The following is a 17,253-nucleotide window of genomic DNA, read 5'->3' on the forward strand; positions in this document are numbered from 1 at the left end:
ATACAGGCTAATACAGTGTATACTCTATGTGTCAGTTGGGGAGCTTGTGTGTGTGTGTGTGTGTGTATGTGTGTTTTCTGTGTGTAACTGCCTACTGTACACCAACACAAATGCCCCCGCCCGCCCCATACCATATGTTTACAACTCATACCTCTAACAGCTCAGAATGCAAAACAGGTGAACAGAGTAGGCCAGAGCATATGCCTGCTCTTCCACTGCTCACTGAGGCATGGGTAACATATGAAGGGGAGTCCATATCATTTCAAAAGCATTTTTATTAAACCATTTAGCAGTGTTGGGGATTGTTCAAAACAAAATCAATGGCGGGAGGAAGTTGAGTTCCCGTCGTCTGCTCTTCCGTTAGTGAGGCCAATCAAAATCAAGCAGGAGCTGCTACGTCTCCTGTACTGTATCTTCCATTTAGCAGATGCTTCTATCCAAAGTGACTCACATGTCAATCACATTACAGGAGCCACTGACCCCAGGGCAGCTTGGAGTCCTGTGCCCTTGATCGAGGGCACAACGGTGGGAGCCAGGAATTGAACCCACAACTTTTCATTCCAGCCCACTTTAACCACTACACTCCGTTCTGCTGGGAAGACAGGAAGTGGGCGAGCCAGCGCAGGCCCAGGGAGGTGAGTCAGAACCTGTAGAGGGGATCCCAGACACAGTGGTGGAACGTAAAAAGAGGTGTACCATAAAACAATCTATACATTTGAAGTTAGTTGAATGTTGAAGATATATACATGCATGATAGATTTTAATTTTTGTTACAGGGCATCAAAATGCACTGTTTTGTTATCACACCTTTCTTATTCTCCCTTATTCTTTTTCCCAGATTAATTCAGCTCAAACTACTTAACGTACAAACTTTGTTCAACCTCCATTGTGTAGATCTCCCAAACGACACGTGTGCTACGTAATTTCCGTGTTTGACAACTTATGCTTTTTGAGATATTTGCCATAAACAGGTTAAAATGCCCCATAGTGAATTAATGGGTCAAACGATTGAGCTTAAACTAATCATAATGCATCATAATGCTGCTCTCAACAGCTCCTTTTCTCTCTCCCAGCCTCTGGAACGGGACACTTTCTGTATCTCGCTCCATTCAACCACATAGCCGCTTTATTTGGTATAGCAACCACCATATAGGGGCAGTCGTGGTGTACTGGTTAGGGCTTGTAACCGGAGGGTTGCCGGTTCGATCCACGACCAGTCCACGGCTGAAGTGCCCTTGAGCAAGGCACCTAACCCCTCACTGCTCCCCGAGCGCCGCTGGTTGGGCAGGCAGCTCACTGCTCTGGGTTAATGTGTGATTCACCTCACTGTGTGTTCACTGCGTGCTGTGTGTGTTCACTAATTCAGTTAAATTGGGTTAAATGCAGAGACTGAATTTCCCTCACGGGATCAAAAAAGTATATATTATATTCTATTCTATTCTATATGTACTTTAGCAACAATCGGAATTACCCTAGCAACACAACTGTAACTATCTCTACTCTATATGATATTTTACATCATATTTTTTTTGCATTTTAATGCATTGGTAATTCCTTGGAATTGCATTTCTAGAGAGTTATCAGTGTTATTATTGTCCATTTGTCATATTATGTAAAAAATACGTTACCTATGGAGAATGGTATAGGTAAAGATCACAGCGACAGCATTTAAACCGGTGACGCCAGCAACAACACCTGGAGTAGAAAATGAGCTCTTGAACTGCAGGTAACCATTTCATCAACTTCAGATAAAACAGTGCTGTTGAATCAGTGCATATAATTTCATTAAATTTTCAAAAAATATGGCTTTCTTCCTCATCATCACAGGCTAATCTTCCGAGTACATCATCACAAGGCTGCTCAACATGGAGCATGTGTGTCATGTGTTTCATCTGACTGAAAGTTTTTCAATTGGCCTGCTGTTAATCTGAAAGGGATGTGAAAGTGATGTGAATAATTACCAGGATAACGAACAACTGATCAAAATCACCAAAACCACAACCCCAACCACAGTCACTCCTACAATGAGGTGAAAACGGATTTGTAAAGGATAAACGTGATTCAACCATCCTTCTGCAAAAGATTAAGAAATGTGAATTATTTATAAAACACACACACACAAACAAATTGAAACATTAATTATTGTATAGTATGTTAAGACCAACTGAAGCAGTTAGACTGGATTGTTGAGCACCATTAATGTGAAAGATGGTCTCCTTAATTTTTTCATTCTGGGATACTCTACAGATGAAGGTGCTGTTCTTTTCCAACTTGTCCACAACCAGGCGTCGCTTGACTGTCAATCCATCAGAGTTCCACTCTTGGTTGTCAGCTGGCAGTCTCCTCCTCTCACCATCCAACCAATCAACCGCTGGCTCAGGGTTCCATCCAGATAATTCACACACTAAGCTGAATCCACCGTTAACGTCATACAAAGAAATCACTGGGTGTGAGCCTATGCGTATAAATAGGAAAACACATATTTTTGGTTAAATATTTTTGAATACCTCGGCAATAGTGGATTTGTACACACCTTAAAGGGGGTTAATCCAGTGTTAAATGGGTTTTATATACACTATATTGCCAAAAGTATTGGGTCACCTGCCTTGACCCCCATATGAACTTCAGTCACATCCTATTCTTAAATCCATAGGGTTTAATATGATGTCGGTCCACTCTTTGCAGAGTTGAAGCTGTTATAGCTGGAAAGAGTGGACCGACATCATACCAGTGTACCAGTGCACCAAGCAAGGTCTATACCAGGGGTGTCCAAACTACGGCCCCCGGGCCAACTGCGGCCCGCCGAGCATGTATTAGTCTATTATAGCTATGGCCCGCCACACTTATCATTGGCTGTTCGCTATTTCTTTCCAGCAACGACGTTGTGGTTAAAGGAGAATTCCAGTGTGAAATTGACCTTAACTGTACCGAAACATTTTGCGGAATACTTAAACATGTTAAAGAGGCACCTTCGCTCATTCCCTAGGATTCCGAACTCCGCCGTTTTCAGCCGAGCTTGCAGTAGGCTTGAATCTATTAGATTGGGCATCACATACCCTATGCAGCTAAATCGCTATTTTTAAACCATTAAAACGGTTCCAAGTTCACTGTATTGGTAGACTTCTGAGGGTCCTGACATTTAAAACGAGATACTTAGAACTTTGGAAGTGCACAGGAAGTGTATTAAAAATACTGTTTATTCAAGCAGTACCTTCATAGAATCTCTCCTCTGGGCACCATCTTGTGGTTAAGTCGCAATAAGTCGACTGACGAGCACAAACGAACAGGAGCGACATATTGCAAACATTTTGAGCTTTGTTACTCATCATGCTCATGTAGACAGTATAACTATATATTTCCTATGGAATTACTTTTGCAATATGTTCCCCTGTCCTTCCTGTTCGTTCGTGCTCGTCAGTCGGCTTATCGCGACTTGATTACAAGATGGCGCCCAGCGGAGAGATTCTATGAGGTACTGCTTGTAAACAGTCTTTTTTAATAAACTTCCTGTGCATTTCCAAAGTTCTCAGTATCTCGTTTTAAATGTCAGGACAAATATTATTCTTGATTCTAAATGCGGGAAACAATTAAAAATAAAATGTCCCATTTTCCGACACACCACAAACCTCTTGCCTATGTAGGCTATAGGGCTTTGACTTTTGGCCAAAAATCATATTCGAAGTTCGTTTGTTTATTAATATCAAACTTCGAATGTATTCGAATATTTGTTAATAATATTTTGACCATTATTTTTACGCTATTGAAAAACACGCAGCATTCATTAAGCTGAATTTCCTTTCCCTGCTCTACCTCCGTCTCTCTATCACTCATGCGTCTGTCTCTCTCTCTCTTTCTCTCTCACACACACACACACACACACACACACACACGCGCGTACACAGCCCCTCCACTCCGTGCACACCGCGTCTGTCTCCATAAAAACGAGACCCCTTGAAGCTTGATTGCACCACGCTGCTCGGGTGGAGGCACTATGCATACAACTTTACCAAACAGTATTTAAGTAGGCTAGCCTAAACTCATTCTCCATGGCCCGCTATTCTCTCATCCTCCTTCGTGCGCGCTCAATGGACACCCGTCCCTCGACATGCATGCATCCAAAACATTCACAATCGTGAAAGCAATGACGCATAGAAGACAATAAGCTAAATTATCCGGTTAGCATGATTAGTATGCTGCACAGATTAAAACTCTTGCATTCAAGTTGACTGACCATCTCAATACCAATGTCTTCCAACTCCAAGACTTAAAAGGGCCTGTCCCAATGAGGAAGTTACTATTAGCTTACCTTGAAACTTACACACACGTGGGGAAACTAAATAGGCTAGTCAAAAAACACTCGCTAACATCACCTACAGGAGCCCAGATGACTAGCCTTGCTAATGAGCTCATGATTCACGACTTTACCAGATGTGAGAAAGCTGCTGAATCTGAAAACAACGTTTGCATGCAAACACATGTACAAAAAAATAATGCTCATAACAGGTTTGAATATTAAGAGCTGCCTAAAATTCGTTCGAATATCATATATTTTTCAAAAATTCGAATTATATTCGAATAACGAAGTTTATAGTCAAAGCCCTAGTAGGCTATAGGCTACATTAGGCTATGTTTATTTGAAATGTAATCTGGCTGTTGTCAAATTTGTCAAATAAAATAGGCCTACAGGAGAAACTAGCCTATATGGTTTATGCCCTCTTATGATGTTTCATTCCGAACCGAAAGCGAAGGAGGGAGAATGAATTACGAACGTTTCACTTTTGCATAAATAATTCCTGAACGGTTTTGATCAGGCGGGAAACAATAAAAAAATATAGCCGCAAGCGGCGATGGCGGGCCCGAGCACCTGCGGTGCGGACCGGTGACATTTCGGCATCTAACAAAGCAACACGTACTTGTTGGTTTGCATGTGCATGAGCAACACACATGCCCACCACATTTGGTTAATTTTCATCAATGTATGTGTCAAACAAGCTAGGTGGTGCTATAGAGTCCCTAAGCCACACCTAAGGCCAGAGCTCTGTCTCTGACTAGCGGCAGCAATAACACACAAGAGTACCTAATTGTCGTGAATGTATGTGTCAATCATAATAGACAATGTGCTAGGTGACGCTATAGAGTCCCTAAGCCACACCCTAGGCCAGAGCTCTATCCCTGACTAGCAGTCGCAATAACACACATGCCCATCAAATGTGGTTGATTCTCGTGAACGTGTCAACCATAATAGACAAAGTGCTAGGTGGCGCTATAGAGTCCCTAAGCCACACCCTAGGCCAGAGCTCTATCCCTGACTAGCAGTAGCAATAACACACATGCCCACCTAATGTGGCTCATTTTTGTGAATGTATCAACCAGAACAGACAATGCGTTAGGTGGCGCTATAGACTCCCTAAGCCACACCCTAGGCCAGAGCTCTGTTTCTGACTTGCGGCAGTAATAACACACAAGCTCACCAAATTTGATTAATTTTCGTGAATGTATTTGTCAATCACAACAGGTAACACACTAAGTGGCGCTATAGAGTCCCTAAGCCACACCCTCGGCCAGAGCTCTGTCTCTGAATAGCTATAGCAAAACACATGCCCACCAAATTTGGTCCATTTTCGTGAATGAACTTGTCAACCACAACAGACAATGTGCTAGATGGTGATATAGAGTCCCTAAGCCACACCCTATGCCAGAGCTCTGTCTCTGACTAGCAGTAGCAATAACACACAGTATGATAGACAAATGGAGAAGTAGGATAGACAAATGGAGAATGGGGGGGTGTGTGTGTGTGTGTGTGTGTGTGTGTGTGTGTGTGTGTGTGTGTGTGTGTGTGTGTGTGTGTGTGTGTGTGTGTGTGTGTGTGTGTGTGTGTGTGTGTGTGTGTGTGTGTGTGTGTGTGTGTGTGTGTGTCAGTGATGCGCGGGTACGTGTCTGAACGACCCGCCCCGCCCCGCTGTTTACAACTAACCCGACCGCAACTCGGACCGCAAAAAAAAAATATTGAAATACAGGACCCGACCCGCTTCCCGACCCGCTTATTGTAAAAAGTAGTCTAACTTAGTCGTAGCGTCATTGAGCTACGCAAAATTGGTATCTCATATGCATGTAAAACAATAATATATATTGCCTAATTATATATAGCCTATAATTGCTCAGAATTTGGGAAACATGCATTTAGTCTACCTTTTTTTTGTTCCGTGTCAGCATTCATCCAAAAATGTGGCTGTTTGACTCAACATTGAACATAATTAGCCTAGGATTTTCCTATACAAATTCTGTTTCAGCCGTTCCTCACATGAATGCCTTGAAGCTCTCCCAAGCATGAAATGCAGGCATAGAATATTATTAAGAAACTCTTTATTAACGTCTTCATCAATGGACCAAAAGTCCATTGCTCCGCGATTATAAATTGCAGCGAGATGAAACCTTTATTGCACGACGTGGGGAAGAGCAGACGTGGGGCTTTCCAACGAGCCACTAGGCCTATAAGTTGCGCAAGGACACACATATTGCATGCTCATACCAATTGTAGGCTATATGCCTTGATGACATTAAATTAAGAAATATTTCCTGATTTGGGAAACTTTTAGTTTATTTTTCTTTCCATAATACCATTCGACTTGAGAAACACGCATTGCATCGGCAACTTCGCTGCTCAGTAGACGATTCTGCCACTTTCTGTAGAGGCCAGCAGTTCGAGATAAAAGCTGCAGATCATAGACAGAGAAAGCATATGCTCTGAGAACAGAACACAACTGCATGTCAAGTGTAGCCGAGGGTCTGTCTACGCAGAAACAACAAGTGCATTTCTACATGTTCGTGACAAAACGTGGGGGATAGAATCGCGTTTCAGTGGGAATGCTGCAACTTATGTCTTTCTCTTCTAAAGACAATTATGTACGATATAAATGACAATTTATTTTTTTTACCGACCCGACCAAACATGACCCGCATATCATTAAAAATATTTTTTCTTGACCCATAACCGCGGGTGACCGCGGGTGACCGCGGTCGCCCGCTCGATTTGGATCAGCCCGCGCATCACTGGTGTGTGTGTGTGTGTGTGTGTGTGTGTGTGTGTGTGTGTGTGTGTGTGTGTGCACGCGCGTGCGTGCGTGAGAGAGAGAGACAGAGAATGACGGGGGAGGGGGGGGGCTGAGAGAGTGTCTGTGTGTCTGTGTAGAGAATTAGCGGGGGAGGAGAGAGACATGCAGCTGAGAGAGAGAGCACCTACTGCTGCGCAGTTAAATGGATGGAGTATGAGACAACACAAATAAACCAAACTTACTGTGAACATGGCTAAAGTCAAAATTGCAGCATAGGTTGATATGATTATAATTATTTGCAACTTGCTTCAAAATATTTTAGCTAAAACTGTGTCCACCACAATCATATGCATAATGCACTTTTAAAAAACAAAAACAACACCAAATTCAAAACTTTGTATATGACTGTCACTACAAACACACTAACTAATTCACCATCAAATTTCATCCAAATTAGTCACTGTTTTCTGCCTATAACACCAACTTTTTTTTTCTTTTATAAGACACCTAGATTCAAACCTTCGCCATTTCAATATACTTTTGAAATTCAAAAATCTGGTCGCAACTTCTCTTGGGCAACCCCTCAAGATCATGTTACTGCTGAAATGACATGATTTCGATAAACCGTCTAGGAGAAGTTTTTCAAAATACATGATGTGCAAAAATCGTAATCATAATCATAACTCAAATTCTTCTAATATTTACTATAGAGTGTAAATGTATTTACACTCTATAGTATGTTGTTCAGATTCATGCAACACATCTGCCTACCAAATTTGGTCCATTTTCGTGAATGCATGTGTCGACCACAACAGACAACGCAGTAGGTGGTGCTATAGAGTCCCTGAGCCACACCCTAGGCCACAGCTCTGTCTCTGAGTAGGGATGTAACGGTATGAAAATTTAACTCCACGGTTATAGTGACCAAAATTATCACGGTTTTCGGTATTATCGCGGTTTTAAAAATTGTGTGTACAATATGTTAAGAAAGCGCTGATGGGTGTAGACAAGCTGAAATATTTTAGTTTTAAAAAGTGTGACAGTGTTTATTACATTAAAAATATAGGCAAACCCTTATTGCCTTCAGCAGGATACCCATCATTCACAGCAGTGGCAATCCTAGTCTCTGCTCAACCCTCCACACACACAGAAAATGGCTTGTCTTGTTTCTATTGCATATTTTGAATTCATAAACTTTATATATTTTGCTAATAGTTTAGAATATGTTAGGATCTGCATAATTACTTATAGCTAAATATATTCAGTAATTTGAATACTTCATATTGATTTTTAAACTATTATACTTGTCTTTAATGACTTTAATGTTGTGTAGGTCTAATTGAGAGCCTGTCACTTTAAGAGATACGTGAAGTAGGCTAATTATATTAACCTTCATTCGGTATTAGGAAAGTAGTCACGCATAGTTCAAGGATATCCGTTTTCATTGAATAAAATGAATGTTCAAAAAATTAACAAGTCAAAGAAAATATTGCTGGGATCATAGAAAAGATAAGTGTCTTGCAATGTTAACTTCTATGATTTTGGTGAGCACTAGGCTACTGTACATTAATGATAGACATGACGCGTGAGCTAATGGGATAGTTATGGAACTCTCTCAAGATGTAAAAGTTTGCCAATAGGCTGTGTAGCTTTTTTCGGAAATTGAACTAAACACTACAGTAGGCCTAAATGAACTAAATTCCATAGCCTACTGTAGGTAGGTTACCGTGGCATTGTGCTCACTTTTTCCTTGGTTGGAAATGTTGGCTGCTTATAGCTAAACTTATGATTTGGAGTTTGGTATATCTGTTATATCCAATGAGTGACACCCAGCGCTCAACATAAAACTTCACGGCATTCTCCTGATAACGTTAGTGGAATAGCCTAGATTTAATGTGAACGTGTAGGCCTACATAAAAAGACGCAGAGTGGCTACATGATACAGCGCACGTTTTGGGGTGAAAATGTTGCGCCCTTTAAAAGCAGGGGTAGCCTTATCAGAATCATGGTTAAATCCATCAATTAGACAACAGAATTAGTAAGGTAAAGTTTTGTTTCATAGTTGCCTTCAGCTTGTGTCAAAAGCAGGCTCGGATGAAGCTGGGAGGAATTAAACACGCGGTTACCACACCGTAGTATCAACCGTGATAATAATGATATTCGAAATGAACACGGTAATTGTTATCGTCAACATTTTTATCATGGTTTACCGTCACACCGGTAATCGTTACATCCCTATCTCTGAGTATCAAATGCAATTCTACATATGCCAGCTAAATTGCAAGAGTTTTAGAGCATGCCAAGTTGGTGAAAAAAAGAATTAGGTAAGACGGAAAAAAATATAATAATAATAATAATAATAATAAATATAGCCGCAAGCGGCGATGGCGGGCCTGAGCACTTGCGGTGCGGACCCGTGACATTTCGGAATCTAACAAAGCAAAACCTACTTGTTGGTGGGAATGTGCATGAGCAACACACATGATCACCAAATTTGGTTAATTTTCATCAATGTATGTGTCAACCATAATAGACAACGTGCTAGGTGGAGCAATGGAGTCCCTAAGCCAAACCCTAGGCCAGAGCTCTGTTTCTGACTAGCGGCAGTAATAACACACAAGCCCACCAAGTTTGGTTCATGTTCGTGAATGTATGTGTCAACCACAACAAACAACGCAGTAGGTGGCGCTTTAGAGTCCCTAAGCCACACCCTAGGCCAGAGCTCTGTTTCTGACTAGAGGCAGTAATAACAAACAAGCTCACCAAATTTGATTCATTTTCGTGAATGTATGTCAACCACAACAGGTAACAAACTAGGTGGCGCTATAGAGTCCCTAAGCCACACCCTCGGCCAGAGCTCTGTCTCTGAATAGCTATAACAAAACACATGCCCACCAAATTTGGTTAATTTTCGTGAATGTACTGTACATGTCAACCACAACAGACAATGCGCTAGATGGCGTTATAGAGTCCTTAAGCCACACCCTCGGCCAGAGCTCTGTCTTTGACTAGCGGCAGCAATAACACACAAGCCCACCAAATTTAGTTAATTTTCGTGAATGTTTGTGTCAACCACAACAGACTATGTGCTAGGTGGCACTATAGAGTCCTTAAGCCACACCCTAGGCCAGAGCTCTGTCTCTGACTAGCAAAAGCAATAACACACGAGCCCACCAAATTTGGTTAATTTTCGTGAATGTTTGTGTCAACCACAACAGACAATGCGCTAGGTGGCGCTATAGAGTCCTTAAGCCACACCCTAGGCCAAAGCTCTGTCTCTGACTACCGATAGCAATAACACACAAGCCCACCAAAATTGGTTCATTTTCGTGAATGTATGTGTCAACCACAACAGACAATGCACTAGGTGGCGCTATAGAGTCCCTACGCCACACCCTAGGCCAAAGCTCTGTCTCTGACTAGCCATAGCAATAACACACAAGTCCACCAAATTTGGTTTATTTTCGTGAATGTTTGTGTCAACCACAACAGATAACGTGCTGCTAGGTGGTGCTATAGAGTCCCGAAGCCACACCTTAGGCCAGAGCTCTGTCTCTGACTAGCAGAAGCAATTCCACATGTAGCTGCCAAATTACATTCAATTCATAACCTTTTTTCTGCCTATAACACCAACTTCCTGTTTCTTAATAAAACGCCATAATTCAAACCTTCGCCATTTTAATATACTTCAAAAATTCAAAAATCTGGTCGCAATTCCTCTCGGGCAACCCCTCAAGATCATTTTAGTGCTTATATGACATGATTTCGATAAACCGTCTAGGAGAAGTGTTTCAAAATATGTGACGTGCAAAAATCATAATCATAATCATAACTCAAATTCTTTTAAGATTCACTATATAGTTTAAATGTAAAACTTGTTCAGATTCATACAACACACATGTCCACCAAATTTGGTTAATATCCGTGAATGTACAGTACAGGCCAAAAGTTTGGACACACCTTCTCATTCAAAGAGTTTTCTTTATTTTCATACTATATGACTATGAAAATTGTAGATTCATACCGAAGGCATTAGAATTATGAATTAACACATGTGGAATTATATACTTAACAAAAAAGTGTGAAACAACTGGAAATATGTCTTATATTTCAGGTTCTTCAAAGTAGCCACCTTTTGCTTTTAATACTGCTTCGCACACTCTTGGCATTCTCTTGATGAGCTTCAAGAGTCACCTGAAATGGTCTTCCAACAGTCTTGAAGGAGTTCCAGAGATGCATAGCACTTGTTGGCCCTTTTGCCTTCACTGTGGTCCACACGGTGGTTGGAACCAAAGATCTCAGATTTGGACTCATCAGACCAAAGCACAGATTTCCACTGGTCTAATGTCCATTCCTTGCGTTCTTTAGCCCAAACAAGTCTCTTCTGCTTGTTGCCTGTCCTTAGCAGTGGTTTCCTAGCAGCTATTCTACCATGAAGGCCTGATTCAGGCAGTCTCGTCTTAACAGTTGTTCTAGAGATGTGTCTGCTGCTAGAAATGTGTGGCATTGGCCTGGTCTCTAATCTGAGCTGCTGTTAACTTGCGATTTCTGAGGCTGGTGACTCGGATGAACTTATCCTCCGCAGCAGAGGTTACTCTTGGTCTTCCTTTCCTGGGACGGCCAGTTCCATTGTAGCGCTTGATGGTTTTTGCGACTGCACTTGGGGACACTTTCAAAGTTTTCCCAATTTTTCGGACTGACTGACCTTCATTTCTTAAAGTAATGATGGCCACTCGTTTTTCTTTACTTAGCTGCTTTTTTCTTGCCATAATACAAATTCTTACAGTCTATTCTGTAGGACTATCAGCTGTGTATCACCCCTGACTTCTGCACAACACAACTGATTCCCAACCCCATTTATAAGGCAAGAAATCCCACTTATTAAACCTGACAGGGCACACATGTGAAGTGAAAACCATTTCAGGTGACTACCTCTTGAAGCTCATCAAGAGAATGCAGAGTGTGTGCAAAGCAGTAATCAGAGCAAAGGTGGCTACTTTGAATAAACTAGAATATAAGGCATATTTTCAGTTGTTTTACACTTTTTTGTTAAGTACATATTTCCACGTGTTAATTCATAGTTTTGATGCCTTCATTGTAGGTCTACAATGTCAATAGTCATGAAAAGAAAGGAAACACATTGAATGAGAAGGTGTGTCCAAACTTTTGGCCTGTACTGTATGTGTCAACCACAATAGACAGCGCGCTAGGTGACGCTATAGAGTCCCTGAGCCACACCCTAGCCCAGGGGTCTGTCTCTCAGTAGAGGAATCAATTCTACAGGTAGCTGCCAAATTTCAACTCGGTGCTCGGGCCCTAATAATAATCTGAGCAGAAACAATAGGGCTTTGCACCTACGGTGCAGCCGCTGCTACAGCGCCCGCACCTCGGTGCTCGGGCCCTAATAAAATGTCCCATTTTCCGACGCACCACACACATCTTGTCTATTTAAATATTCTATTATTTGGGCCTATTATAAAAGTTAGGACTTTTTCGTTAGAAAACTATTTCATTTGAATTATCGACTGCCTTTGAATGAAGTTTGATCGGACTTTAAGTTCACAGAAGACAGTTTCAAGACGCTAAGAAACAAAAAATATGCCGTTATTTTTTTGTCATTTATATCGTACATAATTGTCTTTAGAAGAGAATTCTATTCCCCACATTTTGTCACGAAAATGTAGAAATGCACTTGTTGTTTCTGCGTAGACAGACCCTCGGCTACACTTGACATGCAGTTGTGTTCTGTTCTCATTCTCAGAGCATATGCTTTCTTTATCTATGATCTGCAACTTTTTTCTCAAACTGCTGGCCTCCTCGACAGAAAATTCGGCTACTGAGCAGCAAAGTTGCCGATGCGATGCGTGCTTCTCAAGTCTGATAATTTGCAGCAAGATCGAATGGTGGCACCATGGACTGAAAGAAAAATAAACTAAAAGTTTCCCCAATCAGGAAATACTTCTTAATTTAATGTCATCAAGGCATATAGCCTACAATTGATATGAGCACGCAATGTGCGTCCTTGCGCAACTTATGAAGTGGCTTGTTGGAAAGCCCCACGTTTGCTCTTTCGTGCAATAAAGGTTTCATCTTGCTGCAATTTATAATTGCGGAGCAATGACGCACTCAATCGGGCTCTATGGGTTTTGGTTTTGATTTTTGTTTTGGTTCATTGATGAAGACATTAATAAAGAGTTTCTTAATAGTAGCCTAATACTGTAATATTCTATGCCTGCATTTCATGCTTGGGAGCCTCAACGCATTCATGTGAGGAACGGCTGAAACAGAATTTGTATAGGAAAATCATTAGGCTAATTATGTTCAATGTTGAGTCAAATAGCCTAATTTTTGGATGAATGCTGACACGGAACAAAAATAGGTAGACTAAATGCAGGTTTCCCAAATTCTGAGCCTATATTGTTTTACATGCATGTGAGATACCAGTTTTCCGTAGCTCAATGACGCTACGACTAAGTTAGACTAATTTTTACAATAAGCGGGTCCGGTACAGTATTTCAATAATTATTTTTTGCGGTCGGAGTTGCGGTCGGGTTAGTTGTAAACGGCGGGGTGGGGCGGGCCGTTCAGACATGAACCCGCGCATCAGTGGTGGGCACCAACTTTTTTGATGAATTGATAAACATTTAAAAAGTGGTGGGGACAAAATCGTTCGTCATAAAAAGTGGTGGAGACATGTAGGCTACCCGGTCCTCGGCGAAAATGATCCTGCTGTTTCCGAAAGCCGAAAAGGAGTAGGCTCACTGTTGCAGACGCACACTCAACATAGCCTATACAAAAGATTGCTATTGCTAATGATGTGTGAAACTGCTCTTGGGGGGGGGGGGGGGGGTCTTTAATTCGTGTTGTAAGGCACAGAGGTCAGCTCACAGAGGGGGGATGGTAGCCTACAGCCCATTTCGGTGCCTTATTAATCGCTTTGTGGTAGCCATCTGAATGGAATGCCTCAGTCGGCACGGCATAGATGCTTGGAAAACGACTCAAAAGTCAAAGACTAGACTAGACTAATCGTTATAATAATATTTTCTATGTTTCAAATCACTTGATTGCAGATGTAACAGAACCCTCACCAATTAACCAGTTAATGGCAATTTTGAACTATGACAAATATTTTGTTAGTTCATGCTCGTCTTTTTCGAAGTGCAGAGCCTTGCGAACATTTTCAGAGTGCCAGACTGAATTTACAAACACCCGAAAAAACAAAACAATAAAAGAGTTGTAGTGTTGCAGTTTGTAGGTGACTAGGCTACTAGGGATTTCTGTTGGCATTTCCGAAAGCTCCGAAATATACTATATGGGCTGGGCCACTTAGAGGTTGCTTCCTGGCTGCCTATTGAATGAGTAGAACTGGGCTACAGTATCAATCACACCACAGCAATGCTACAGCGGACTGTACTGCCACCTTGTGGCGGTAAGTTGTAATACAGCTGTAATACATTTCACGCAGAGCGTGAATCATGCAACGCATGAGGGAAATGGCCATTCTCAAGTAACGCCTACTGTAGGTCAGAGTATGTTTCTGACCATATGTGGCACCGACACACGAGGCGTTTGCAGGTTGTAAATTGTCATTAACTGCTGAAAATTAGGGAGGTTTACGGGCGTTTACGGGGACGGAAATCCCACTGTTCATGCAGTGGAGATGGCTCTGCACTCATTGGATAGACCTAACCAAACAGAGCAACGAAATAGCCAATAGCGAATATCTTCTGGTCTTTTTTTTAAAGTTATTGCGCTGTCAGTATCTTGTCAAACACCCAGGAGTGAAATCTAAGTCAATGAAATATGTAACAGGCTATTTGGAAAACATTTCCGTTCCTTCGTTTTTAAAAATAATTCCTTTAAACCGTACAAAATCCAATGAAAAGCTGGGGAGGGGTGTCCTTAACCCAACGAGCAAACAGACATTTCAAACAAATGGGAACAACATCACGCAAACATGCTGTTTTACCTTGATGAAAGTGAAAGTGAAACTTGAGTTTTCCCACATATCCACGTTGATCTAAGTGTTCAGAAATAATCATGTGATAATCCATTGATAACTTCTGTTTTCATGTAAACTAAATGATAGGCCAAACTGCATGGAAATACAGTAATATGCATTCATAGCCACAGCGTTTCTGTTGCAATCAAAAATTAACCTAAGCGTGAGCGTGATCTGTCCATCGCCCGCCCTGACAATTTAATTGGACACAGTTCCGCCCCAACGGAGCAATGCGCAGCATTGAGCAGCGCTGCGCAGAACTGCGCAGCACAAGATGCACGTGGTTAAAAATCTGTCCACGATGGTCTAGATGGGTGTGTTTACTACTCTGCGGTTGATATCACATGGCCTTAACTTATCGCGGGAGCAAGGTGGCTGCTACACAGCAGCGGTTGCTCTCCAGGCACTGCCTTCAGGAAGTCGGGACTTTGCCCTAATTGGCTTTTACATCTATTTGGAAAACATTCCCCCTCCTTTTCAAACAAACGGACATCACGCAAACATGCTGTTTTACCTTGGTGAAAGTAAAACCGAAGTTTTCCCACATATCCACGTTGGTCTAAGTGTTCAGAAATAGTTGTGTGAATCCGTGATAAAACCTCCGCTTTCATGTAGCTAAGCTAAACGAAAGGCCAAACTGCATGGAAAAAATATGCCTTCATCATAGCCATAGTGTTTCTGTTGCAATCAATCTAACCGTGAGGCCATGAATGTCACTATTGTTCATCTGTCCATCATTGTGTAAAGACCACCCTGACGATTTGATAAGCCCGGTAAGATCTGTACAGCGCGTAGTGCCAGCCCAACCAGGGGGTCAGGATTTGACTGATTAGCTTCGCTGATTAGCAAGGCACTTCCTCGTCGCCATTTTCCAGATATACATCATGTCCGGTGCCGTTTCTCCTCATGCTGATCAGATGCTGATTGGTGGCTGTTCCACTCTCAGCTCATGCACGAGCTTAGTGTGGGCACGAGCTCTCCTTCTGTACCTTACGTCAATCAGTAACCTGCCACTTAATAGGCTAAGTAAAACGGCACCGGAAACAAGCCCCTTGAAACGCCATGTTGAAGCCTGAAATTTTTTTTCAATTTTGGCATTTTTCACTAGCCTAGCATTCCCATTGAAATGAATGGGGGCGGGACTTGTTCACTTTCTCCAGTTCTTATAATACCTCCATGAGCCCAACGGAGAAATGCCAGACCGAACTCTCAGCCGGAAAGTCATGTAGGAAGGGCTAAAGTTCGGCTGCACCCAGGCTAGTACGGTTAGGGAGGTAGGGCCCTAAATGCTTCAAACTAAGTGATTAGCTTTACAAGTGTATCTATCTGAATGTATACGGTGAGTGGTCAGGTATGGTGGGGGAATGAAAGATCCATATATCAAATAAAAAAAATATATATATTTTTTACATGCAGTATAAATGGCACTTACTTATAACACTGAGTTGTACAGAGATATCATCATAGTCTGTAGATTGTACGAAGCATTTGTAGTGTCCTGTATCAGCAACACTCAGTTGTTTGATGAGTAGTGAAGTATTTCCTTTCTTCAGTTCTTCCTTGAAGAGGGATGTTCTGCCGCTGTAAGACGACATTTGATTGGTGTTTATATCTTTGTGGTCTTTATAAAGGTGCACTATGGAACTCTGGCCTTGGTTGTCCAGTCTGAGCCACTCCACGGTCATCCCTTCAGCATTCATACTGCTCAGTGAGCAGGGGAGAACCAGGTCTTCACCAGCAACCGCATACAAGGGATGGTCTGGACCAACTAGCTGGAAATCCCCTGTGAAATAAATACAGATGCAAAAAATGTGACTCAGTGATAACAGGAAGTTAAGTCTAGAATTAACCCTATGAGACCGACGGACGCAAAGTGCGTCAAAAAACACACCCATTCTTCTCTGTTACATTGCTCCGTGATTATTAGTCACAGCGAGATGAGACCTGTATTGCACGAAAGAGCAGAACCGGGGCTTTCTAACAAGACTAGGCATTTGTCTGTACGATCAAGTATGAAAATAAAATAAAATCATGAAGTTAAATCAAAGTATATCATATTTACAGTCTATATTGCTATGTGTTCACCACCGCATCCAGTACTCTCGCTTGAATTACTCGCGAACCCGGCATCGCACAGACATGCCACGCATATCAAATGAAAGAGGAGAAACAGAGCTTTCCTTTGATATCAAATGCATC

At 41.9% G+C, this 17,253-nt stretch overlaps 1 protein-coding gene across 3 annotated transcripts in view; it reads right to left on the reverse strand.

The window, feature by feature from the left end:
- Window positions 1-257: 257 nt before the first annotated feature.
- The window catches only part of LOC134082118 (butyrophilin-like protein 10), a 65,285-nt gene continuing 48,289 nt past the window's right edge, over window positions 258-17,253 (reverse strand). For 2 of the 3 annotated variants that reach the window (XM_062537766.1, XM_062537780.1), the window contains 5 exons: window positions 16,487-16,837; window positions 2,195-2,455; window positions 1,962-2,073; window positions 1,629-1,759; window positions 258-647 (listed from right to left, as the gene is read on the reverse strand). In XM_062537766.1, the coding sequence (XP_062393750.1) occupies window positions 1,669-1,759; window positions 1,962-2,073; window positions 2,195-2,455; window positions 16,487-16,837 (815 nt within the window). In that variant the 3' untranslated portion in view covers window positions 258-647; window positions 1,629-1,668. The remainder of the gene's footprint in view (window positions 648-1,628; window positions 1,760-1,961; window positions 2,074-2,194; window positions 2,456-16,486; window positions 16,838-17,253) is intronic. The other variant, XM_062537773.1, reaches the window with a different exon arrangement.

The sequence above is a fragment of the Sardina pilchardus genome, chromosome 1, assembly GCF_963854185.1.
Source record: "Sardina pilchardus chromosome 1, fSarPil1.1, whole genome shotgun sequence".
NCBI classification, from domain to species: domain Eukaryota; kingdom Metazoa; phylum Chordata; class Actinopteri; order Clupeiformes; family Clupeidae; genus Sardina; species Sardina pilchardus.